General features: G+C 39.3%; 1 protein-coding gene across 1 annotated transcript in view; it reads left to right on the top strand.

Moving 5' to 3' along the window:
* MSH3 (mutS homolog 3) overlaps positions 1 to 24,661 on the top strand; it is a 113,223-nt gene extending 88,562 nt beyond the window's left edge. The window contains exons 21-24 of the mRNA XM_055699760.1: positions 17,662 to 17,848; positions 18,045 to 18,174; positions 20,778 to 20,952; positions 24,080 to 24,661. Of these exons, the coding sequence (XP_055555735.1) occupies positions 17,662 to 17,848; positions 18,045 to 18,174; positions 20,778 to 20,952; positions 24,080 to 24,188 (601 nt within the window). The 3' untranslated portion in view covers positions 24,189 to 24,661. The remainder of the gene's footprint in view (positions 1 to 17,661; positions 17,849 to 18,044; positions 18,175 to 20,777; positions 20,953 to 24,079) is intronic.
* The last annotated feature ends 1,866 nt before the right edge of the window (positions 24,662 to 26,527 follow it).

The following is a 26,527-nucleotide window of genomic DNA, read 5'->3' as shown; positions in this document are numbered from 1 at the left end:
TTTTTCAGTTAGGACATTAGAATTTGTATGTGAAACTTCCTTTTTCATGTTAAGTATCTGCATCAGTCATATCAAAACATCAACATGTTTTTATTCTGATTTTCTGGTAAGCTATAGTACTTGTTTTGGAATCTTTGAATCTTTAAAGGATGAGAATGAGAATGTTAATGTGTCTGTCTTGATTAAGATCTAGTTATCTAAATTCATCTGCCTGAACGGACATCTCAGCCAAATTTACTCTGCTTGGTGATAGCCAGATGATGTTTGACCTAAAATGAGTGCTGTCACCTCTAAAAATCATGTTACAGTTTCTACTGTGCAGTATATTTTATATACTCACAATATTTGAGAATTTTGGACTGTGTATATTCTATGCTTACTATCCTTCCTGCACTATCAGTCATGAGCACACTTTACTTGATGTCTTTTAAAGAACAAATAATGGCAGTTTGTTTCACTCAGCCTCATTTTTAAGATAATGCTGATTAATTTTTAAAGATTATCAGTAGTCAAAACATCTGTATTTTATAATTCAGTAAGATTTTGTATTAAATAATCCAGTATTAACAAGGATTATCCATCTGGTTTTTCCCCTTTTTCTTTAGTTAATATTAATAGTAATTAGCTAATAATTAGTTAATATTTAGTTAAATGGTTAAGAGGAAGAAAGAAACCCTGAGTTTATGTATTGCATTCCTTGAGAAATCTAGGATGGTCATTTCAAATTGTGAAAGATTTTCAGTGAAACTGCTTGTATGTGCATCTGTTTAAACTTCTGTCTTCTGTGTAGTGTAATTTGAGCAATCGATTGTACTGTTGGAATAGGCATTAGCCATTTGTGATGTTCTTCCAGGATATTAAATTTTGACCCAGTTGTCGCTTTTCTTCCAGTAGAAATGTTTAGGAGAGTAATTGCATCATAATTTTGCTTCAGCCTGTGGAGTATGGGGGTGTTCCTTGCTGTGCATCTCTAAGTAATGACATCTAAGTAATGACCCCTAGTAGGTGAGGTCTTTTCTGTCCTGCTGTATTTGATTGTCACTAGCCACGAAGTGGTTTTCACTGCCTGGTCTGGTCTTTGCCTAACTCCTACTTCATATTCTCCAAATAATCAAAGTCTCTCCAGTGGGAAAAAGAATAGATTACTAGATTCTTCAGCTCGGACGCTGAAGGTGTACAGATACTGTCCAGTAATTAGGCGCCTCTATTTTGGGGGGTTTTTTTGTGTGTTTTGTTGTTGTTGTTTGGGGTTTTTTGTTTGGTTGGAGGTTTTGTGGGGTTCTGGGAAAGGTCTTAAAGTACCTAAGACTGTCAGGCCAGGTTAATGTGGTGTTATAGTCAGGGTATTTTTTAGCCCTAGGAAATTATCCTTGTAATAGTTTTTAATGCCTGGTTGGAGGAGAGAAACAACAAATTCAGCAGCCACATGTTATGTCCTACATTGTTTCTTTAATGCTCTGTCTGGTTGAGCGTACATTTCTGAAGCCTCAGCTTTGGTCAAGAGCTCTCCTCTGGTAGGGAATGAGCTTGAAGAGGTGGTAGAATTTCTCTTGACTTGTCCCCAGTTTGACTTTTTTGTTTTGTTTTCTTCTTCTGTGTTTTGTTTTGGGGGTTGTCTTCAGTTGTGTGTGTGTGTTTGTTTTTTTAAAATTAGGATAACAGCTATTCCTTTCTGTACTGCCACCCCAGGGCGCAAGTCTTTTGCTGGAAAACAGGATTTTTTTTGTTGATAACTTGGGTATATTTTTAATCTTTTAAAAACATTGCATGGGAAGATGTCCGTTTCCAAGTTATTTTCATCACTGCCATGGTGTGTTGTTTTCTAGATGCTGCTGTTAGCGTAGCACCCCTGCTGTGAGGGATGCTTTACAGGCTGACTCTGAGGAGTTCTGTGCATCAGGAACACCAACAGTTCTGCTGCTTACTAAATTTTTTTAATATTGGTGCTTTATACTGCAGCTTCTTTTGTTTGTAGATGGCATCTTCAAAGTGTTGAATTTATATAGGTTTAAGAGATTAACATTTGTCTAGGATTTGTATCTTGTGTTCTAAGTAGGGTTTCCATGGAAATTGAAAGGTTGCTACTATGGTTATTCCTTTGGATATATTTAGTATTTATGTATTATAGCTTCTCTAAATTGACTTTAAATACTGCATTATATTAAACGTTTTTAAAGGTGTGAAAGGAACTGTATTGCTTACAGGTACAGTGAAAATAGGAATGATCCATCTTCATTACTGGGTGTATAGACAGAACACAGTGCTAAGGCTAGTCCAGACATTTCATAGTAGAGTTGATATTTTCATCCAAAAGAGGGGAAAGAGAGAGATTCTTCCACTGCATAATGCCCCTAAGCCCAGACAATACGCTTTTAGAACTCTGTACATGGAAAACTTGTGGGGGGGGGGTTGGGGGCTAATTTCCGCCAGTACCCTGCTTGTGTGTTACACTTGTTAAGGAAGTCTCTCTGATTGCTTCTATAGATTCTCCCAAATCTTACCATTTCTTACATGTAAAACCAGCCTTGCTATTTCCATTGCTATGCTTTTTTCCTAATCCTGAGAAGGGAGTGCTAGGGGTTGTAAAATAAGTAAAAAGTTTGCTTTATCATGAGGTGGCTCCAGCTTCATAACATCAGACTGAAAAGACACTAAATTATTCTCCATATTTCTGTATTTTTATTTAAAGCTATTTTTAGAGTACAAGTCTATATTCTGTTATTAAAGTGTTTGTATAAATTTCTCACTTGAATTTCCATACTTAAAATTTTCTTTCATGAGTATGTGTAAACCATTCTTGTACAAAAAAGTTACTATTTTTCAGACTGCATGCTGTGCCCATTATTTAAGGGATATCTATGTAGTATGAAGGAGACAATATTTTGAGATAATTCTTTGATACTGATATTTTCTTCTTCTTTTTTTTTTTCCCCTTCTCCAATAAGAGGTAATGTTTCCATGCAACCTTTGCTTAAAGAATTTAACTTAATCAGTGCCATTATATTTAAGGCTTTTAGAAGAGTTTTGGAAAGGTCAGCAGCCATATATTAACTTTGAATGGGATTTGAGTATTTAATCCTCTGATGCTTGAAAATTCTCATCCAAGTTTCTCCCTGCAGTAAATGGGTTCAATTTTTGCTTTAAATTAACCTTCAGTTTGTATTAGTCCTTCTAATATAGTTATTCAGATATTGAAATTAATATAATGTTTCTCTGCGTGTTGGTGTAAGAAAGACAAAGCAAGCATGTGGACATGTACATATGGAGGAACTAATGAAAGAAATTCTGTTGACCTAATCATGCGTTCATAAGAGGTGATGTTTAGCTGCTGAAGAAAGCTGACCTTTAAAGAGGTCCTACTTACCTCTTAATTTCTTACAGCTAGAAAACTTCAGCCTACTTCCTATATGCCACCAGTAGCTCTTCATGAGCATCAATTTTCAAAACAGAGAGAACGTTGTAACGTTTTGAAGGTAAAATATGTTCAGATAAGCTAATTAATAGTTCAAATACCAAATGCCTGTATTCAAGATTTTAGATGTTAATTTATGGAAATCACAAGCTACCATTAGTAAGAATATTGTGAAGACGACAAACTCATAAGAGGTTGTGGAGTCTCTTCTGGAGATACTCAAAACCCATCTGGACTTGATCCTGTACAGCCTGCTCTAGGTGAACCTGCTTTAGCAGGAGGTTGGACTAAATGACCTCCAGAAGTCCCTTCCAATCCCAACCGTTCTGTGATTCTGTGAACTCCTACCAACTCTAGGTGACGGTAAAGGGGCAAACAAGAAATTCCTTATTAGAGCACTTACCTGCCTGGCTTTCTCTTCTTGTGTTGAAATAAAAGCTATTTCACTTACTTCACTGTTCAGACCTAAGTCACACTATGGTGTCATACATTGTCCAGTGAGGTTTTACACCATCAGCTGAATTGGGCATACTGTTAAAGGTGCAGTTTCAGTTGTCTGAACTACGACGCACCATGTTTCAATTGCATTTGACTCTTGCAGGTTATGTGCTGCATGCTTAGAAGTTAAAAGAGTAAATAGAAGCATTAGTAAGATGCATGTAGATGATCCTGTCATGCACTTTGTCTCTCTCAAAAGAGTTATCTTGCTGTTTACAGATTCTCAGCATGTCTTTAATCCTCATGATGGCAAAGAAATACAGAGTTTCAGTTGTCTTAAGAGTGTATATTTCGCTTTATGTAAGACATGCAGTTGCCTGCACTTGAAGGCAATTCTCTTGGTATAGGCTCTGCACATCAGATCATCTGTACTTAGGCGTACAGATCTTTGTCCTACATTTTATCCTTGTAACAGATAACTGAAATGTATTTTTAACATGGAGGACATTCCTCATTGCCGAGTCTATACTTAGGACATACTCAGTTCAGGTTCCACTGTATATCTGAAAACATTGTGAAAACAGATGGTGGTTGCTCACCTTGAGTAGGGAGGGATGGTTTTGTTGTTCCAGCTTGTATTACATGTCTGTATACAGGGTCTTTCAGATAGACATGGCCACAAGCATAATCCTGCATCTGTCTGTTCTACGGCTCAAGCTGCATAGTTCTTTTGGTATTTTCTTGTCTTGTCTGTCTTCCTTGTGTAATGATTTAGAACATGTGTAATAGTTGTTCATACAATGACCTGATGCTTCTCATTGATTCAGCAGAATCTGTGTCCTGCTGAGGTACTTGCATGTGTGCCTGGCATGCATGTGGTCTGTTTGCATTCCCAGGTATGGAAACAGAAAGAGAGCATCAGGTTCAGGCAGTGCTTCTTGAAGGTGTCTTTGAAGGCAGTCTTCTGATCCCCGTGCAGAGACCTACCTCATTGCTTTTCATACACAGGAAACTGCTGTCAGCTTTTGTGATCTCTGGGTCTATAAGGAGAGGGAGAAGGCGGAGGAAAGGAAAGAGTGTTTTCTACACTGGTCAAGAACTGCCAGCCTTATCCAGCACTGAAATAATGAGGGAGTTTCACCCCCCTCACCACTGACCTTAGGTGGGTCATTTTATTTCAAGTCCACTAGCCAAGATCCAGCTCCAGCCACATACCTTGCCAAGGAGTGACAATTCTCAGTTGATCGATAGATTCAGTAAAGGGAAGGAACTTTGATTGCTGCAAGGGACCACAACGCTACTGAGAGACTTGCCAACCGAAGGTCACCTCCTGCTATTGAAGATTTCAGTTGAGGATGTATCCATGTGTGTGTCGGCTATGTCCTCACAGCTGTTGCATGTGGTGACACAGTTCAGGAGACTCTACGCAACCTCTCACCTGTCCAGTCTTTCTAGAGTCTAAGAAAACATCTACAAACAGGCTCTACCTGCCTTTGCAAAGACATCCCTTGTGCATGCATTACTTGGTTTTCCATAGGGTACCGATCAGTCCCAGACCAGCACCTCACTCCAGCCTGGTGCTTTTATCCCAGCTGAGCCTGTTTTCTTGTGGCAGAGGGACACACTGTCTTAGAGGCACGCCAGCAGTGTCCACCAGATAATCCTTCTTTTTCTTCTAAGAAACAGAACAGTGCAAGGAAAGCAAGCTCCTTCTGTCTTCTCAGTTCTTTGGACAAAGTGACCATGCACGTTTCAACCCTCTACGCATCAGCATAATTACATTGTGCATTCCAGTTTAAAGAAGACATGGCGTTTTTTAACCCTCTGCCTGGCTTAACATGGTGACACTGATGAGATTAAGTTTCTCTTAGTCAGTAGGAAGCTGCTTTAAAGGCCGGGACATTTCATCACAGAGTCTGTCCATGTGGGTAACTCTGTTGTGCTGTTCTGCCAGCTGGTGGCTGTACTCCCCTTGCTGCCTGTCAACACTTGCTCTGCTACTGCTCAGGTAGTACCTTCGACTGATCCTGAAATCTGCAAAGCTCATATGTGGCCCATTCCACTTAAATTTGTGAGTGGTGCACACTCACATGGCAGAGGGCTTGATGTTATATCAAAAAAAAAGCAGTATTTGAATGCCTGCGTGGCTGATGTGACCGGTACTTCTCATTTCCATCATCCTGGGAGCAGAAAGACCCATGTCAGTCATGTGCAGTTGGGTCCACAAAGATGGAAGAGGAAATGACATTTGAGTACCCCAAAGTGATGTTTCTGGTGTGAGTTACTACAGCCGTTGCGGATGCTTTCACTCATATTATTTCTCTGCCTTCATTGTTGTCACCTAAAAGAGAATTTATGGGCCAGAAAATAGGGGAAGTTTGTGGCTGTGCCTCTGTAGGCTTGTGTGGGAATGCAGGATACATGGAGCCCTTGGCCTGCTTCTCATAACACCTGCAAGGACTGCAGGTGTCTATTTCTACAGGGTATGCGCGAGAGGGCTTTTCCCATCAGCATACGATATTTGGGTTTTTGTTTGGTTGGGTTTTTCCTTGTCATGTATTGTCGATGGCATGATCACGAGCTGAAGAGCACAGACTTGAGATGTGGAGGGCTCAGGAGAGTGTACATAATACATTCTTTCTGTCAGGTCCTCTTCACTGTGCACAGCAGAGTGTGGCTATTCCTCTGCCAAGGTAAAAAAGCGAACTGAAGTCAGCTTCTGACTGTCATATTGCTCTCCTGTGCAGGAGAAGTACAAGTTTATTCCACCTACAAGTATATATTACAAAGGCAGAACTGTGTCCAGGTGTAGCAAATTCTTACTTTTGATATAAGGGACCTTTAGGAACACCTTGAGTTGTTTTAAGGTCCCCAATGCTTGCCTTGTTTTGGCATGGTCTAGAAGACAAAACATGATAATCTGGAAAGAAATGCTGTTAAAGCTTAGAGGACAGCTTAGGGGTGAAGGATGTCGTCAGAGTAAACTGAAAAACACAAGAAAACTCAGCCCTTTATTAGTCCACAGTCCTTAAAGGCTGTGCATCAAACATGCCATATAATTCCTTCTGTATGTTTTATTCAAAGTGTCTGTTTGTCTGATCTCTAAATGGTGGAATTGACTTTCAAAAAGGTTGAGTCTTACAATAGAGATATACCTGCCTAAATACTTTAACAGCTATTTAATTCTGACAACCTGACAAACTCATATTACTGTTTTGTCAAGTGTGTGGAGCTGAAAGAAACTAGTAGACAAACCTCGCTGTCTTCTTTCTAGACAATTTTTTTTTAGCCAGATAAAATGCTTGTACTTATGGCATCATTACAAATTTTACTGTGATTAATAATCATGATGGAAAGCAAATATTGTGTTAATACCTGCAAACATTTGGACAGTCAGTTTTGGATGTTTCTATTTATTTTTTGTTTGCTTCATTGAAATGGTTACCATCATTAAAATTTGAAATATATTTGAAATTGCATGGTCTATTTTAACAGATTAAAACGTTTCAAGCTTTTTAAGAGTACATGTAAGAAATCTTGAGAAAATCAGAAAGCACAGGATGGAATGGTATGCGAAGCAGGAAAAAGAGATGTTTCTGTTGGAATGGAAATTGGGAAGAAGTTTTCCAAGTGCTTTTCACAATAAATTAAATCTGAGGTAAATCACTTAGGAATAAAAGCAAGATAGTGCTTGTATATATTAATGGAGATGAATGTGCCATTGGTCTAACTGCTGGTGGCAGAATACTTCCCAGCATTTTGTGACTAGGCAAATAACGTTGCACTTAATTTCATTTCCAATTTTACCCATTGATCTGTAGAAGCGAACTGCACAGGAGTAGGACAGAGGGGGAAGAGTTTTGTATTTGAAGTAACAAATAAGTAACGAGCTGCATTATTTCAGAGCTTTGCTGCAGAAAAGGTGCAACTTGCACAGCAATAGGCAAACCAAGGTTGAAAAAGAGAGCACTTTGACCAGAATGCAGCTTGTTATATTCTTTGACACTGATGCATTGCTCAGTTCACAGATAAGCTAGATTTGCAAAGAGACTGCCCAGGAACTCACTTGTTTGAAAATGGTTTAGAAGTGTTTTTCACTAGAAGTCTCTCCCTCCATTGTGATTTCACTAAACACGATAAAGAAGTGGACATCCTCTGTCCAAAGCTGCTCTACGTATTTAACTGTGATTGCTGAAGGGGCAGCATGCTGGTGACCTTTTAAAATGGTTACTGGTGTGCAGGACAGACTTATGTCTTAAATGGACTTGACCCTCTTACTGCTATTCCCTTATGAGCTGAGTATGATGGTATTGTTTTCGCCCCTTGAGGCAGGGTCTACGTTTGTTTTGTGATAAATCTTAAAAAAACTATACTATACTTGAAATTATACATGAGAGATTACATAATCAGGATTATTATTTTTTTTTTAAAGCTGATTAAAAATCTTGCCCTGAAGTTACTGCATTGTTACCATTTCAGGATTTCTCTGCCTGTTTCAGAATTCTTGTGCTGCCCACAGCCTCCAAATTTAGTTAGATCATTGAGCTGGACTGGCATAGGTTTTATGTATTCACGTACTTTGTAATATTAAGTTGTTGTATGACAAGCTCTTCGGTATTTTGCCAGAATAGCATATAGCCTCTCATTTTTATATCACATGTGAATTTTGCTGTTCTTAACTCAAAAGGCAGTTACCAAACTAAAAAATTCCTTGCTTCCATTTATTGCTTTATTCAGCTTTATTGATTTCTTTGAGGCTTACAGGGTGGGATTATGAAGATTAGTCTTCCTGTCTGTCCTAGAAATATCAGCTAAATCCCAAAACCTGGCATGAAGATTCAGCTAGTCAGCTTCTTCATACCTTTATCATAAAAATTTAAGCTATGAAATTCTACGCTTGAGAGGACAGTTGGGTTTGGCAGGGCAGCCTGCAGGCGTCCTGTATAATACAGGAATCACCAGGAGACTGAATGCTGAAGTGAGACTGTGGAGCAGTTTATCTCCGCAGAGCAACTTGCCTGTACGTTACCTGCTTTTGGCCGGAACTTTGGTTGATGTCTTGTTAGATTTAGTATTTACCTTTTTTTAGTTGTTTACATCTGAAAGTAAATGTTTGTATTTAAAGTCATTCAGATTTTCTTTTGGAAAAAACCCAAATTATCTCAATTTGCCTATGTGGGTAGACTCTGAAAGATAAGGGTCAGAGAATTTAAAAGCAAAGGTACTTTTTCAAATCTTTATTTTATATATATGTCGTAATGCTTGCTGGTTTTGCCATACACATTACTTTATGTATTGTGCAGAAAAATAAGGGAGACATTCATACAAAGCAATCCCAAGTGACTGGCAAGTCCACATGGGAATTTTATACACTGACATGCTAAAGAAGTGTTGTTTGTGTTGCTCAGGGAAGCAACAATGACAGTCAAACAGAACTTGTTAGTTGTCAAGAACCCAAAAGCAATATTCAGAAATATTATTTCCTTATGGCAGAGTAATTTGTTTCATTTTGTTCTTGCTTAATTGTATTTGTGTTTATTGCCAGAATAACAGAAATTACTTAAGCCTTTCATTTATGGTTACAGTCATATAATAGACCTCTGGGGTAAATAATTCCCAGTTGTCAGGGGAAAAAAAGGGGGGTGGGGGGGAAGTAGTGTATTAAATACATTGCACCTATTTTTTATCACATGGAGATGTTCTTTTTGAAAAAGAAGAGAATAAGTAAAGGTTTGGTTAGTGTTGTCAAATTGAAAATTATTTTGTTCTGTTTTTCTAGAAAAGTTATGTGTTGGATGTATCATAATGTTTGAACTGTAACTATTTCTGACAGTGTTCTGTAGCTCTGTAGAAATAAATTCAGCTATACTATGGATATCTTTGTAGCTAATTTAATTACATTTACAATAATTTACAATAAGTTTTAATTTCTTCTGCATTTGCAGTGTTAGGTATATATCATATATGTGTAATAGTATATTTAACAAAACAGTCTTTGGTTCACATACATGGCATTTCATAACATCTGTAAATACAGCTGTTTTGTTTGCAGGGGTTTAAATCAGGCTTAAAAATTAAGTCAATAAAAGATGGTTATATACAGCGAGATCTGTAAAACAATTTGTGCTGCATATTGCAATATTCCTGAGAGGGATTGAAAGGCTTTCACCATAATGGGGGGTGGGGTGGGGGGGGAACAGAAAATTTGCCTGTGAAGCTGACTTGGTATTTTACAGCAAAGTTGAAACTCTTACATTGAATGGTGGTATTTACTTTTCTAAAACTCTTCCATGCGATGAGTTAACCTAGTCACAATTTGAATTGGATTTTCTTTGGTGTCCACAGGTTTAAAGGGGAAAAGTTCACTTGCACTGAATGCTTCAGCTATTGTCCCTAGTCTGTTGCTATAGTTTCTGCTTTTTAATCCCCCTTGGCCTCAATCCTTCAGCTACATGTGCACATTAACTTAATTACCTTGAGTTCCCTCGCTGGAATCCAAGAGTAGTAAGTCTGTGTATTTTAGGGTTGGGTTTATCTTTGTCTTCATTTTTTCTGCTTCTTCAGGCTAATACTGATGGTTCACAAATAAACACCCGATAAGTTTTTAAGCTATCCTTCAGCAAAATTATTGTACTCTTCATCTGCTCTGTCTCTTGACAATCAGTAACATTTATTCGGTGTTAATGGTTTCCTGCAAAGAAGTCAGGGTAAAAGCAGGTGTTTGGAGCTTTGGTTGCTTAGTAGAGCTTTCATAAACTTCTCCATCTCGTACTGGCCTTCTGGCATGTGCTGCCTGTGCCAGCAGATGACTGGGTCTGAAGGAGAAGCTGCAATAGAACCCTCAGTTTGGTAGCTGGGTACCGGAACAAATCATAACTTTCTCGCTGAGGGCAAGAAAAAAAATGCTAAGTTCTGTGTTTGAATAAATGTCAGAGTTGATGGACCTGTGGAAAGCATTCCATTGATACATTAGGTATAAAATCCTTTGCACGTTTGAATGCAGAATTTAAGGTATTGCTATTGTGTCCTTGTTCTTCTAGTGAGTACCCCGCTACTCTGAGAGCTCAGCCCTCATGCCCTGTCAGCCAGCTGCTGTAGGGTTGCGAGTAACATAGGCTGCGGAAAATGGAACTTAGACTCGAACACGAGTTTTAAAATACGATGGAAAATTTTAGCATTAACCAGAAATCGGCTGAATTATCTTCACAGTGAGTGGTGTATTTGCTCCAGGTGATGCACCAAGTATTTTTAAGGAGTTTTTCATATTATTGAGGGTATCATTGCTGAATTTCAGAAAAGAACTTTCTCAGGTGTTCTTCACTAGGTAATGTAACAAGCTTTTGGAAGAACTGAATTCCTGTCACTTTACAAAACATCAGGAATGAGAGGTTATTGGTATAACTTGTCACTCAGTTACTGTATTGACCTAACCAGTATTTTGTCTTCTGAACTCAGTCCTACCTGTTCTGTCAGTTGAGGTGAAGCTTTTAAAATATTGAATGTTCACTGCGATCCATAGATGTTTTTCTTTCCTCTGGCTTTTAGCACAAAATCAATGCACTTCACATCTTGAAATCTAATCCTGTTAGATATGTTTCTTTTAATATACTGAGGTATTTGTGTGTGCAGCATGCCTCTGTTGTCCAGGTCTATAAGATAATGAGGATTTAAGTGATTACTTGTTCTGGCTATTTCAGTTACTTAGTGGTGTAGAAAAGTGGGGGGGGAAATGGTAAAAAACACTATGAAACTGGGTGTTGAAATTGCTTTGGACTTGATTTTGTTTCCAGGATAATGCAAAATATGTATCCCTAGTGGTGTTAGCTTTTACTAGTTTCATTAATTTCTCAGTGACTGAGAATATCCTGTGTCTACAATAATTTACAAAATAAAAATGGATTTTACATTAAATGTGTAGTGCATTCTGTCAGGCTTTTCAACAACTGTTCTTCTAAATTGGGTAACATACCATTGGTGGTACTTCATTTAAAATTTGCAAATAAGCAGTTGTAGAAATGGTTGAGCATGTGTGTGCATGTTGACTGTAAATAGCTTAGTATTGTGAGCATCTTCTGATTTCTTGTCATTGTCACCCACATAACTTTGCACACATTTACTTTGTAGAAGTTGCCCGTGATTAATGCAAAAATAATAACAATCCTGATAACAATGCTTTCTGTCATACTTAGGATGAGTTATTTTTTAAAAATTCTGTAATTGCAGTTTCTGTAAATTATTTTTCTTATTGTCAGTTTTTGGCTTGAATCAGTAAGAGCTTGATGGAAATGAAGTAAGTGATTTACCAGTACTCTGTGGGGGTGTGTGAAGCATTAGTTTCTTGCCAGTGAACTGTTATAAATTTGCAGATGCTCTCTTCTAAAGAATTACTTGATAAATTTTCATTGTATATGGAAAGTAGCCAAAGTCACAGCATTTAAGTTGGGCTACTTTTACACTGTCCACTGTGAAATTCTTATTAGTCTGATTGTTTCTAAAATACGCAGGGCTTCAAATGGCTTTTGTGGGCAAAACTGAACGATTGTTCTGGTTAGAGGTGTTGGGGCTCCTGGGACCGCAGTAGGAGAGGACATGCAGTATTTAGCCTGCCAGTGCTCCATTTAGGATGCCTGTTCATATTTTCTTGGCAGACCAGTTTGCGAGCTACTTTTGATTTTTAACCCGTGAAGTCTCAGTAAGTGTTTGCTAGATGCCTAATAGACAGCCAGTAACTGAGTTCAGTGGGAGATTTACTGAAGTGTTGAAACAAAATTGCACTTGTGTTCTTCCATTGATGTCAGGATCAGTATCAAGTTTTTCTGTTCCCATAAACACAATCTTCAGGTAATACCCAGACTTCTGCGACCATTTGTTTTCTGCAGAAACCAACTGAAACTTCAGCTGGGAGGAGTTTTTTCTGCAAAAGATGAAAGGATACGAAACAGTTGTTATGAGATCTTTTAAAAAAATATTAACTACCCATTGTTGATCAAAAACATGTTGTAGAGAAAGGTTCCATGGAAGAAAAGGGATAAACTCTAAGTCAAGAGCCCATTTCGTCTTTTTTTTTTTTTTTTTTCCTGTAAACTAGTTATTTTAATTTAAGTAACCTCTGTTCAATTGCAGTAATATTTGAAATGACATTTTGAAAGGGTTTGTGTGAGAGGGAGCAAGTGCACTTCTATAGTCACATTAGGAATTCATTTTATTTGTTTTTTTCTCAGTGTTCTCTTTGAGTCATAGAAGGTCTTTGTTGTTGGTGTTGAAAGCCATATTCTACACGTTACATTTAAGATACTTTCAGAGAAAAAATAATTTTTCTTTCACTATTAATTGTTCTTGATGAATAAATAATTCTGCCTTGAGTACGTTCTGAGGTGGAATCTGGCTTCAATTCTGATTCCTGGGAAGACAAACCATATCTGGAAACCTGAATGCCTTCTCTTGAAAACTGCAAAGGCAGTGTGTAGAGTCTATACTAACTAGGTTTATTCTTCTGTAACAGGCACTAGGTTTCATTTCTCCAGTAAGTATTTCAGATGAACTTTAAGAGTCAAGTGCATGTTTCTAAAATCAAGGTGAAAAATCTTAAATTTAATTTGAGCTTTTTTTTCAGCATTCAGTATTTTATAAACAAGGAATTAAATAGCATCGGGATGTTGACAGCTGTATGAAAATAGGGCTTCAGGGGAATGGTTCTGCAGTCTTGTTTTCTAGGATTTGTTCAGTGCAATGTAATTGCTTTTTGTTGCTACTGGGAGTGATTGGGCAGCTTGGTCATTTTCACAAGCAGTGTGAGGGATTCACACTGACATAAAAGAATAATGAAATACCTGAGATGCACACAGTGCTCCTAAGTTTGTAACCAACCAACAGCATGTTGGGTAACTTCTTCTGAAAGGCAGCATGGAAAAAGCCTTAAATAGAAACTTCTTTATCTCAGATTCATTTTTATGCTTGGGAGATTAGTTTTTTTCACTGCCTTCTGTCATACCAGGGCAATTTCTGGTTTAACCTACATGTTTTCACCTTCTGGGGACTAGTGCTGGCATAGAGCAGCTGCAGTTCTCCAGGCTCTCTACTCCACTCCAAAACAATGTCTTGATTTATTCTGTTGTTTGTATGCCACTGTTAGCCATCAAGTCTGCAGGTCTGTACCCTTATTCAGGACGCTTTGGTTTTTTGAGAGAAGTACTAACAGGATGCTCAGAGAAGGAGCTCCAAGAAGAGCTCAGTGGCCTCAAATTAAATTTCCTCCTATTTCATGGATAGCTGTTAAAGCTGTCACACGTGTCTAGAAAAGCTTGTAAGCAGCAGAGTTCAGGGGCCACTTGCAGAGCCACACAGATTAGCAACATTTAGTCTGTGCCCATTGGGAGCAAGTTTAAATGGATACTGACTATATAAAAATTCTTGAGATGCAAGGAAAAACGTTATGCTGTTTAATTCTAGTGGTTTCTGACTAGTGTCATAGCTTGTATCATTAAAAGAATTCTCAACATTTATAGAGCCTTGTAGGACAAAATATCATAGGATACCTACCTTCCCAGAATGATGAGTGCTTGCATTGGAAAAGGTCAGTACTGTGTGTTGACTCAGGAGAGCAGGTTAAAAAAACCAGCCATTTGAATGTTCCTGCTGCAGAATAAGGCACTCTATCTTTTTCTCTAGTAACATACAGGTCACATACAGGTTAAGCATATAGTGCTAGCTGGCTTACATAAAGATAGCTACTGCTGCGTATCATCTAACTAACCCTCTAAAAATTTATATATTAAAACATTGCCTCCCTGTTGTTTTTTCTGAGGCTATAGACAGGAATCTTTACCACTTGAAACCTGGCATTGAGAAGAGATAATGGCTCCTCTTTTTTTTCTTTTTTTTTTTCTTCTTCTTCTTCTTTACATAATAAATGTGTTGAACATTGTAAGATGAAGAGCTTTTAATTTTATGAAATTTGGTTGACTGTCAAAGAGACATTATAACGAGTGGTTTCCAGCCAAATTGCATTTGCTGAGGAGTGATGGATCTCTTGCCAGCACTAAAGAGGCACTTCTCACATTGGATGTCTGCATGTTCCTTGTGGGCAGAATATTATAGGAAAAAGTTTAATGTTTTGATGTATAAAAACATTTAGGAGTCAAGCTACATTAAAATGTAAATTCAAAGCAGCAGCTGAATCTTGTAGAAGTTTAGTGGGATTTATTAAGGCCTTTTTAAACTTGGAAGAAAAACAATTGTTTAAACTGTAAGTGTTTTGATTCAGAAACTTTGTGGTATAGTAATAATATAGCATACAGTGAAGGAGCAATGCCTTACCACAAATTAACTGTTAGTTTTATAAAGGCAGTCATCCACATTAAAATAATTACTCTTACTTGCTTGTGGGATAATACTGCTTATCATCTAAGTTTAAAAAAACAATATGATTCTTCTAATGTCAAGGACAGACGTAGAAAGAACAATTTTACTCCTTTTCAAAGGGTGATATTGAAGAGTATTTATGTCATTATACACACTTTTTAAAAAAATCTATAGATAAGCCTGAGTTGGATTTGAACATTCTAAGAGACTGAAAAGAGAGGGTTCTTTTGCAGCTGTTCTTAACAACAAGAGAAAAATAATACTCATTTCTTTTTGTATCTTGAGCATTTAGTGAGGAAGTCCTGAAAATTATTTTCTTGAATGCAAATTAGATGCAAAATGACTAAATGATTTTGAGAGGTCTATGGAAATGATGCAATCCAAGAGATTGCAAATAGAACTAAGAATTCTTAATGTAATACTCAGAGGTGCAGAACAGCCAGCCTGTTACATGGTGTGCCTCTAACAAAAAGCCAAATAAAAATGATAAAATCATCATCACCATCATCATCATCATCTTAGGGTCAGAAACTAAGGTTAAAGTTGACCATTATGGAACCAGAGATTCTTTGGACGTAAAAAGTATTTGTTGTTCTGGTGAACTTCCTTGTAGTTAATAGTGTTAAAAATAGATCTAAGTTATGTTGTTCTCTGTAGATCTGTGCAATATTGCAACAAAGGAGGTTTGTTTGTTTTTACAGTAGTACATGATAGCTGAATGCAACTAGAAAAGGGTCTGGCGGGTGTTGGGGGCACCGTGAGAAATTCAGTAATACGTTTGTTAGACTTAACCCAGCATTTAAAAGGATTACAGTAGTAAGTGGCTTAATAAAATTTCACAATGCCTCAATATCCTGAATTATACATTTAATTCAGTGAAATTCATGCAAAGTTTAATTAGCTTATGTGCCAAATGACCTTTATTCTGAAGTGTGTGGAAGTATACCTATTATGTGTGTATGTAAGCACATACTTAATGACAAACCATCTTCAACCGAAATCAGTTCCTTTAAAATTGAAGATTTGCACATTGGGAAGTTATGCATGCCACCATACAAAATATGCAGGGCAGGAACCGGAGAATATATATAAATCATAGTTGTATTGGGTCCAACCTGCTAGTTTTTGCTATTGGTTGTCAATTAGTCGTAAAAATCACAAGAGCCTCATAAAATGATGAGTATCTTGCTAGTGGTTCTGTAGGCAACAGAAGCAATTATGCAGCAAAAGACTGAGAGAAAAAAAGCTATATTGGGATTCTCTTTAAAGGTTTTGATTGGCTTTAAATACTGTTGTGGCCAGCTGTTATATTTGAAAATGTAATATGCTAAGCCCATGAGTCAGTTTTCCTTAAATCGATGTGGTTTATATGCAGCTATATTATTGTCTGATGAAAGTGAACAAATCCATTTTTACAGCTCTACGCAGTGGCAAGCTAATGATAACCTATCCTGGAAGTGATACTCTAATGTGATTAATATAATTGAAAAGCATATATGGGAAAAGGAAATACTCTTTCTTCTAGGTAGAAAGCATATTAATTGGCAAAGAAAGCTGCAGAAGAAGAGAAAAACAGGGTGGATTACCAACAGATTTCTGAGATTAAAATGGCAGTTTCACAATTTGAGATAGAATTTGAGGATTGAAGGTTGCATGAATCTGAAAGACTGCTAAAAGACTTGTATGAAACATGAAGGAATTTGTGGGTGTGTCCGTGGGGGTGTGTCCGACTGCTGTTATCTGTTCAGGGGCATACATACCTGGTCTTCTGAATGTCTACCCTACATAGAAATGCTAATACCTGATACTTTCAGGTGTTGTTAGCACTTAAAAAACATACAAATTAGATGTTCTAACTAAACTACACAACCAGAACTCATTTTCATAGCTGCCTTTGCTGGAATCCTTGTGAGCTGACTGGTCTTTTTAAAGGTCCTTTTTAAAGGACAAGCAGGCTGCTTTGTACTGTTTGTCAAGGTGGAAGAATTACATGGTGAGAAATACCCCCTTGCCTACCTCCTCTTTTTCCCTGATTCCTGTTGTTGGCATAGGATGCTGAGATTTCAGTCTGTGGATTTGCACTGGGACACAACTACTGATGACCCAGAAAAAAAATCTCTGCTGTCCCTAGAGCCTAACCTCTCCCAGTTGCCCATAGGGTCAGTATACCCTGTTTTCTTGGGGAATATGTGGAAGCCCTTATTTAATGGTACGTGTGGTTCTCTCTGGACCTTTCATTCTTTTAGATACCCTCATGTCTGTGCCATGCGGTGTTGTTGCTGTTTTCCTATGCAGTAGCTTGTTCTGGGAGGTGAATGAGTTTTCCTGTGCTGCTTGGAGCAGCAACAAGAGATTTATAACAAAATCATTATCATGGGTTTTTTTTTCCCTAACATGATCTGGCATTTATTTGAACTTAATAAATTAACTTGTTTTGTATCCCAATGCAGAATGGGTGCAGCAGACAACATTTATAAAGGCCGAAGTACCTTTATGGAAGAACTAACAGATACTGCTGAGATAATAAGAAAAGCAACTTCAAGATCACTAGTTATTTTGGATGAATTGGGAAGAGGAACTAGCACACACGATGGAATCGCTATTGCTTATGCTACACTTGAACATTTTATTAGAGATGTAAGTATTCAGTCTGACATGCTTGTAGATGCTTTTTCAGCTTGTACTATTGTAGGCTGACTTGACATGGTGTGATTTCCTTGTAGCTATGTGGCATGTCTAAACTGGGGGCAAAGGGATATGTTCTGTGTTGCTGTGTTTAAAAAAAAAAAAAAAAAGCAAAGCTAAACCTTCTTATGTGTGTATTTCATTGTAGGTGGAGTCACTGACGTTGTTTGTCACTCACTATCCCTCGGTTTGTGAGCTAGAGAAGGTGTATCCAGGAAAAGTTGGTAATTACCACATGGCTTTCTTGGTGAATGAGGAGGAAAGTGCTGAACAAAAAGGTACAGTACAAGTCCATCTGAGATTCTGGCACTATAGGCATAGGCAGAAATTGTAAAATTGTTACGGTGATTTAAACCTCAACATGAACGTGACACATCCAGACTCACTATGGTATCGGCCTATACACACATTTTGGGGGGCTTGAAAACTGAACAACCATTTACCTTTCATGTAAGCATGGCTGAGCTAGGCCAGATAAAATATTCACCCAGCACAGTATCCAACTTTTCACAGTAGGCAAATAGAAAGGATTAGGGAGGAGGGATTAGGGATCAAACATATGTCAACTCTTTCTCTAAAAGATCTCACTGTCTGCAAACATTTGGTATTTGGGGGGCTTCAAGAGCTAGATGTGTGTTGTGTTTTTTAGTATCTTCAATGGATTTCATTTCAACGAGTTTGTCTAGTTTCCCTGAGTATTCTTGTGTACTTTTAGCACCTTCGTCCTGCTGTGTCAAGGAGCCAAATGTAACACTGCACTGTGTGAAGAGCCACCTCTTGTTTGTTTTGAAACTCTTTTGAAACATGTACCTTCACTTAGTGGTTCCAATTCTTGAATTAGAAGAGGCAGAGGACTAATTTCTGTTCGTCCTTTCTATGCCATGTGTAATTTTGTAGATTGCTTATCATAATTCCATTCAGTTCTAGTCTTACCAAGCAGGTGAGTTACAGCCTTTCTTCTTGTCGTTGCTCTGAATTAGTATTTTCAGTAAAGTTTGTCTGCTTACTGCTTAGCTCTTTTTCTTGTTTGATAATGGGTGTGTTGAGCATCTCTGTCTAGCTGCAGTGATGATTACCCTTCATGGATAGAACTGACAGTTACCATCTGTTCCCTGTCTTTTAACCAATTATTTACAAATGCAAAGGTCTTCCTTTTGGGTTATGGCTGCTTAGTTTGCAGAAGAGCATTTGATGCAGGACTCTTCCTCATAAGCTTTTTGAAAATCCACATAGGGTTTATCCACTGGATCTCCTTTATTCACCTGGCTTCCAAACTTACCACGGATTTGTGATGTAGGATTTCAGTCCATACGGATGGCTTTGATTTTTTTTTTTCTTTTTTTTCTTTGTTTTTTCTTGATGGATCAGGTTTAATCAGGTGCTTGACAATTGTGCTTTTATTCTCTTTTTCCCACCTTGCCTAGTAATAGCCATTCCTAGGTATTTTTTTTACGAATTGGCATGGTATTTGCTATTAAACTTCCCCCTAATTCATTCTTAATATTGTATTATCTGCTTCCATCGTAAACTAATCAGGACAGGCCACTTTAGTATTTGCCACTAACAGTGTTTAAATATATAATCTACCACTTTAACTTTTTTTTTTTTGTGAAGTTAGTTTAAAAATGTAGAGTTTGGCTAGAGGGAGATTTCAGCTTTTGTATTCTGTTTAATATTAGAAACAGGGATCCGTGAAATATGTGTTCGCTTTGAGCACAGGTAGTTCAAAGTAATATGGTGTTTAGGTGAGCACTCTCTAGCCACACTGATGTTCCTAGTTAAGAGCATTGCTCTCCTGAGCATCAGCATGTCCTTTTCTCACAGAGTTCATTAATTGAACTGTTCATCTCTGATACTTTCAGGCGATTGAAATGAATACTTACTATTCCTTAACTGTTGTGTCCGTGAAACCCTATACTTTGTGTTTCAACGTGCAGCTTGAGCATTTCTACAGGTTAGTTGACCTGAACCTTCAAGCCGTATGTAGTCTTCACTGTTTTGCTACAAAAGGCAGTAGGTGTAGTACCACAGCCTGTGAGCAACAACACATTTATGTTTCTTACTCTGCCTATATCTTTAGCTCCTTATGTCTTAACATTTTAATTGTTTTATTTAAGGTGAGTTTTTTGACATGTTTTTTGCAGTCTCTGGCTTGGACCACTCAGATCAAATCAGCTTGAGTCATCAGCATTTATGGAAATCTCCATTGTTTCCATTTTTAAGACAGAAAAATAAATCTCAGTAAATGATCCCATAGTTTTTCTGCTTTTTACACAAGGCCTGGGTTGTGCAGAGATGCAACACGGACGTCTAAAGGGGAAGTGGAAGGAGTCATCAGATTTATAATGATAGCTCTTATGTTTCCACCTTACTGTGATGGAGTAGAAAGAATCCCTAACAGAACATCCACCATCTTAACCTTTGTTTTTTCATGAGCATTTTCTGTGGCTCCTAGCTTCCTTCCTGGCAGGCACAACTTTCTGTTGTGCTGTAGTTGTGGACTTGTAATTGTGGGATTACTGACACTTGCTTTATTCTGTCAATGCTCAGCAAACGTGAGATGCAATATCCCAGCTACAGCATAACTAAACGATTTGAAATACAAAGATTCTAAGTTCTGCGCGCGCACACACACACGCACGCGTGCATCTGCTTACTAAGAGACCAGGTAAAGTATAGTAAAGAGTTAAGTCTCACAATGGGTAGGTAAAATGCGTGGTCTCAAGAAAACATTTTTCTTTTGTATTTCTTCGATGGAATTTCATCAATGGAGAGGAGGCATGAATGATAATGAGACCACAATCTTTGCCATTTTGGTCTTTGGTCTACTACATTTTATTAACATAATAGAGGGGTTTTGATTTTGGTCTTATTTTTTTAGGGTCTGAAGGTGAAGAGCATCCTGAATTCATCACTTTTCTTTATCAAGTAACTAAAGGAGTCTCTGCAAGGAGTTACGGGCTAAATGTTGCCAAGTTGGCAGATATTCCTGAAGAAATCTTGAAGAAAGCAGCTCACAAATCAAAAGAGTTGGAGAGAATAGTGAACGTGAAAAGGTCAGAACAATTGTGGTTTGGTGGGCTTCTTTTTCCCCCTAACAAAACTTTAGCTGTTAATGGAAAAGCTTTTCACACAGTGTACATTAAAAAATACCGTAAGACCTACTTAGATATCCTCCTACCCTTCAGGGAAGAGGCAGTGAAAGAAAACTTTGAAAAAAAATGTTCACGAAATTGTGCTATCCATTTCAATCAAAGCTGTATATTTTAAATAGTTAGCTATTATGTCAGATGTTGATTGCTTTCCTCTGAAACAGGGTTGGAAAAAACTAAATGCACCATGGGCTAACATTAGGAATAGACTGGTTTTTCTTTTCTTGTGGGAAATGCTAAAAAAAATGTATTCTTTCAGGTGTATATTTTCACTCTTTTCAGGAAAAGAGATTTGAAATATAACTATCTTCTAATACCTACTTCTACTCTCACCAGTGGTAGTGAAATTACTAATAGATATAATTTAGGATGTATATTATTTACTTTGGAACTTGAAATTGTATTTACATCCTATAGTGTAGAATGCAATGCAGATATTCTTCTGTTTTAACCTGAAAATATTTATAATGTATTTTGATTGCCCCCCTAAATACACAAAATTTTAATGAAAGTCTGGGGATGTAGTATTTTTATGATAACCAATTTTTATTTAGGGGCATGTGTACTTTACATATGAGACTAGTTATAAAAATTCCCATGTATATCAAATAGCATCATCTTTATAAAGCCTGTAACATTATGTACACAGTTTAGATAATAGGTATGGGCTAGTATTCATATTCATTTCCACTGAATTCTTTGTTGTTGTTATTTTCAGTGATAGTCCTGTCAGCAAAATTCAAATATCCCTTTAGGAATGAGGATCTTTGTTGTCTGATGGCTGTAACTAATCCTGACAGAGTAATTTCATAATGAGAAAATTTTAAGTACTAATTATTTGTAGGTGCAGGCAGTTAATCTGAAACTGAATAGTGCTTAGTGCTTAACGCCAATTTTAGCTCCTTTTAAGAAAGCAGAATAAAAATATTCTGTTTGAAGATACATGGCAGCTTATGAGAGAAGTGGTAGTTACATTAATTGTAATAGTCCATAACTGACAAAAGTAAAACAACAGATTACTAGCAATATCTTAATTCTGTTATAGGATGTGTAGGGGTACTAAAATAATGAAAAAGTTATTTTTCAGAAAGGTGAGAGAATGAACTGGAAGGCCAGAGTTACTATATAATGAAATTAAGATGTGAAACAATATAATGCATCCCTTTGGTTTATCTTTCTTTGTTCTGTGAAAGTCATGCTAGCGTATTACTTGGATAGGGCATAAGTAGAGCTCTAACATGCCTCCATTGCTAAAAAAAAAAAAAAAAACACAGAAGAGTTAATTGCATGCAAGACCCATGAGCAGTAAAAATGGTATGTGACAATGTAGTTAGAAGACTGATTTACAGTGCCCATAGAAGGGTAGAGTTGAAGGCTCACTGGGCAGCGTTAATTACGGGACTTAACTGTGTCCCACTTACCAACTTTTGAGTACATGTAAGCTCCTGTCTGTATTTTAGCTTTCGGTATGTAATTTTATTGCCGCCTTCAAGCGAAAAAGAACAAATACTTAATCTAAAGCTGTCATGAGTCCTTTATCCTGAGTTTTCATGAAAGGTGGAAGCCACTGCACTGCACACTGCACTGCAGGCTGCTGCCCCCTGAGCTACCTGAGCACCCCTGCCTGGGAGGACCGGCTGGAGCATCCCCCAGCCCATCTCCTGCAGCCTGGAGGTGCTGCTTCCCGGCCTTCCCTCCATGGTGCCACAGCTGGTTGTAGCATGACCAAAAACCAGGCCAGGTCAGGGATCTGATCCAGCTGAAAAGGTCATTCTTTCTCTACTTGTTATAAAGCAAGTTCAGTTTCCTGATGTTACGTGTGAACAGGCGTTACCGCCTGAAGAAGGAAAGGGTGGGAGTGAGAAGAGGAGGTGGCACTTAATTCTGACAGCAGTTGGTAAAGGTGACCTTGAGGCTGCAGTCCTGCCTGCCAGACCAGCCTGCCCTGTGGGCACTTGACACTTTTGCCTCCCCCTTTAATGACAGACGGTGCTATGCAGGGGGTCAGGGACAGGGGACATCCGCCACACAGCAACTGCTGATTCATCAGGGTTGACCTGTACCAGGTTATTCCTTGGTCGTAGACCTCTGGGGCGCAGTTGGGAGGGAACTTCATGCATCTATATAAACTTGGAGCTCAAGTCAGCAAAAAACAAAAATACAATATCAAATGTGTCTGATGATTTCATAGTGCATAAATTATTGTATTATGTAATTCGTAATTATTCCAATGCTCATATGCAGGTCATTATAGAAATACTTTTTTTTATATTCCTGTTTGTTTTCACTTATTGCCATGACGTGACCCAGGCATCGAAGTATTTTTCTGTATCTTCTTCCCAAAAGAGACAGTATCAAGTTTAAAAATGGGTATGGTAGGAAACAAAAGTTACCACGATCTTGGGAATCAAACTCAGACCTGCTGCTGCCACAATACCCACAGGCCAGCTGCCCTGTCTTTATTTTTTAAAATTACTTTCATGTAATTTAAGAAAGTCCACTGGGTAGTTCCATCCAGTCTTGACATCTTTGTTGTCAGGAACGTGTGTTAAACCATTTTAAGTGTCTTGGGTTTTGTTACAGCCCTTATGATTCACGATTAAATCGAAAAATACAGAAAAGCAAATAGGAAGGATGTATGTACTCATTTATTTTGAAAATGTGTTACCCCTTTATGACTCTTCAAGTGCAAATTTATAGGAACTGGATTGTGGAAGTTAAATGGGGCAAACTACAATACTGTTTATTTCTTTTAATGATTTACTCTGCTTAGTGTTTTATTTCACCTTGTCCATGCTTCTGTTATTTTAAGTTAATTATAAAATTAAATTGTTGACTGTCCTAGAGCTGGAATTCGTATGTTGGAAAGTGTTAACTGACAGTTTTAAAGATCATGTAACGTTTTGAGCTGTGCAAACTGCTGGTTTTGACCACATATAGAATTTTGCAGATGAGTATAGGGCTTTCAGGGTTTGATGTGCTTAATTTAAAAATGTGTCCATATTTTGATTAATTTCTTTTTTTCCCCCAGAAAAAAGCTGAAGTCCTTTGCTGAAGTGTGGAAGATAAATGATTCACAGGAACTACAAAAATGGAAAAGTGTATGTGAACCTGAAGATGAAAGAAAGGACAGGTTTTAATCCTCAAATCATGTCTAAAGATGAAAAATACTGGCAAAAATATAGGTCTGGAGACTAATAGATTCTATCAGGGTATAGTTCTAGATGCATTAAGTTGACTTTTCTGCTTTTTTGACAGATAAGAGATGTTGCATTGCGATATGATGCCTACCACACCACTTCCTGATTGTATGTCACTTCCATGCTCCGTATTCCTTCCCTGAAGTGTTTTCCACCCTTTTCCTTAATTGAAAAATGTCTACTGGCATTGTGTTTCGTTTCTAATATGTTTAGAAAACGTGACAGATTATGTTGGTAAATTATTAGGTAAATCTTTTATAAATAAAATAATGTCTTTTAACTTTATTGTACTTGAATTTCTAAAGAAATACTCCTCTGCATTGGGAAAATGTAGCTGAGTCTTAACTATGCTATATTGCTGTGTATTTGCTAAGAATGAATACAATAAAGAGACTTTTTTTGTTGTTCTAGTATTAATGCATTTAAAATTCACTGGTTTTGTAGAGCACCTCCTAGTATCTATGTGCATAAGGAATTTAGAAAAGTGTGTGTTATGTGGCAGCATTAGGAGAGTTTTCTTTCTACTAATGAGATTGATGATGGTGTGCAACTAGCAGTTTTCAAAGCGGCAGCACAAAACATGCATTGACTGTGTTTCAGTTTGCCTCTTTTTTTATTCTCATGCATGCCTGCTTCCCTTTCAGCTTTAGTTTTCACCCTAATGTTGGCCCTTTCTGAAATTGTCTGGAGAAGGACTCCAAGTTGGAGTATCCCAGGATGAGGTGGAAGAGGCAGTTCGGTGCAACTGGCTTCCCCGCTGCTCTGTCAAATGCTGAGTAAAGCTGGAAAGAAGAAATTATTTTCAGGTTTTTTATCATCAGTTACAGAGTACAAATTTTAAATGGGAATGTGGTATCCAGATTAATTTTCCTTTATAAATACAGCCAGGTGAAGTACCTTGCTATGGAAAGGAAGAGTGATGTTGACATAGTTAAACCTTCCCAAATCGTTTTGTATTAAAAAAAAAAAAAGTACGTGTTGTGCGCGGCGAGGTGTGGGTGGCTGCCGGGAGCCCCTGGGGGGCAGCGCGGCTGAGGAGGGGGGGAAATGGCCCACGGAGCTGCGGGAGAGAGCAGAGAGCCTGCCTGAGAGCAGCGGCCCTGCAGCCCCCGGGCCGGGCAGGGGGAGGCCGGGGGGGACCGGCCCGGAGCAGAGCCCCCCCGGCAGGGCAGGGCAGGGCCGGGCAGGGGGAGGCCGGGGGGGACCGGCCCGGAGCAGAGCCCCCCCGGCAGGGCAGGGCAGGGCCGGGCAGGGGGAGGCCGGGGGGGACCGGCCCGGAGCAGAGCCCCCCCGGCAGGGCAGGGCCGGGCAGGGCCGGGCAGGGGGAGGCCGGGGGGGACCGGCCCGGAGCAGAGCCCCCCCGGCAGGGCCGGGCCGGGCAGGGGGAGGCCGGGGGGGACCGGCCCGGAGCAGAGCCCCCCCGGCAGGGCAGGGCAGGGCAGGGCCGGGCAGGGGGAGGCCGGGGGGGACCGGCCCGGAGCAGAGCCCCCCCGGCAGGGCAGGGCCGGGCAGGGGGAGGCCGGGGGGGCCCGGCCCGGAGCAGAGCCCCCCCGGCAGGGCAGGGCAGGGCAGGGCCGGGCCGGGCAGGGGGAGGCCGGGGGGGACCGGCCCGGAGCAGAGCCCCCCCGGCAGGGCAGGGCAGGGCCGGGCAGGGCCGGGCAGGGCAGCCCGCGGGCAGCCCAGGGCCGGGCAGGCCGTGCCCCCCGCCCGGGGAGGGCCCCGCGGGGCAGGGCAGCACACGGTGTGTGTCAGGGCCGGGGGGATCTCTCCCCGCCCTGCCCTGCTGTGGCCGGCCCCAAAGGCCCCCGGCTTCCCCCGGCGGAGCCCGCTGTGCCGGGAGGGAACTGCCGAGCGCTCTCCCTGCCCGGGCCTCGCCCCACCAGCCGGGGGTTACAGGGGCTCTGCCCGGCACCGCGCGGGGGGCGCCGGCGGCCGGCAGCGCCGGGCACCGCGGGGCGGCCGGGACAGCCCGGCACAAGTGGAAAGAAGTCTTATCATCTTGATTTTGCTGTAAGGAAAAGAATAAAATGAGGTTTTGTAATCTACGAGATAGCTGAGCCTTTCCAATTTTTCCAGCAAATGAGGGATTTTTTGCAAAATTACGCATGTCAGATGAATATGAAATAATGTCATTGTAGGAGATTGCATTAGCCTTTCCAATATAGAGAACTTCGTGCAGAAAAGGATGTAATTTTTTCACCTGTCATAAACAATTGCTAACCTTCAAAGATTTTTTCCAGATTCTTCAGATGACAAAGCATCATTTAAACAAAGTTTCT

Source organism: Falco cherrug, chromosome Z (assembly GCF_023634085.1).
Source record: "Falco cherrug isolate bFalChe1 chromosome Z, bFalChe1.pri, whole genome shotgun sequence".
NCBI lineage: Eukaryota > Metazoa > Chordata > Aves > Falconiformes > Falconidae > Falco > Falco cherrug.
The sequence above is the reverse complement of the archived record's forward strand: the minus strand, read 5'-3'. Positions and strand labels throughout refer to the sequence as shown.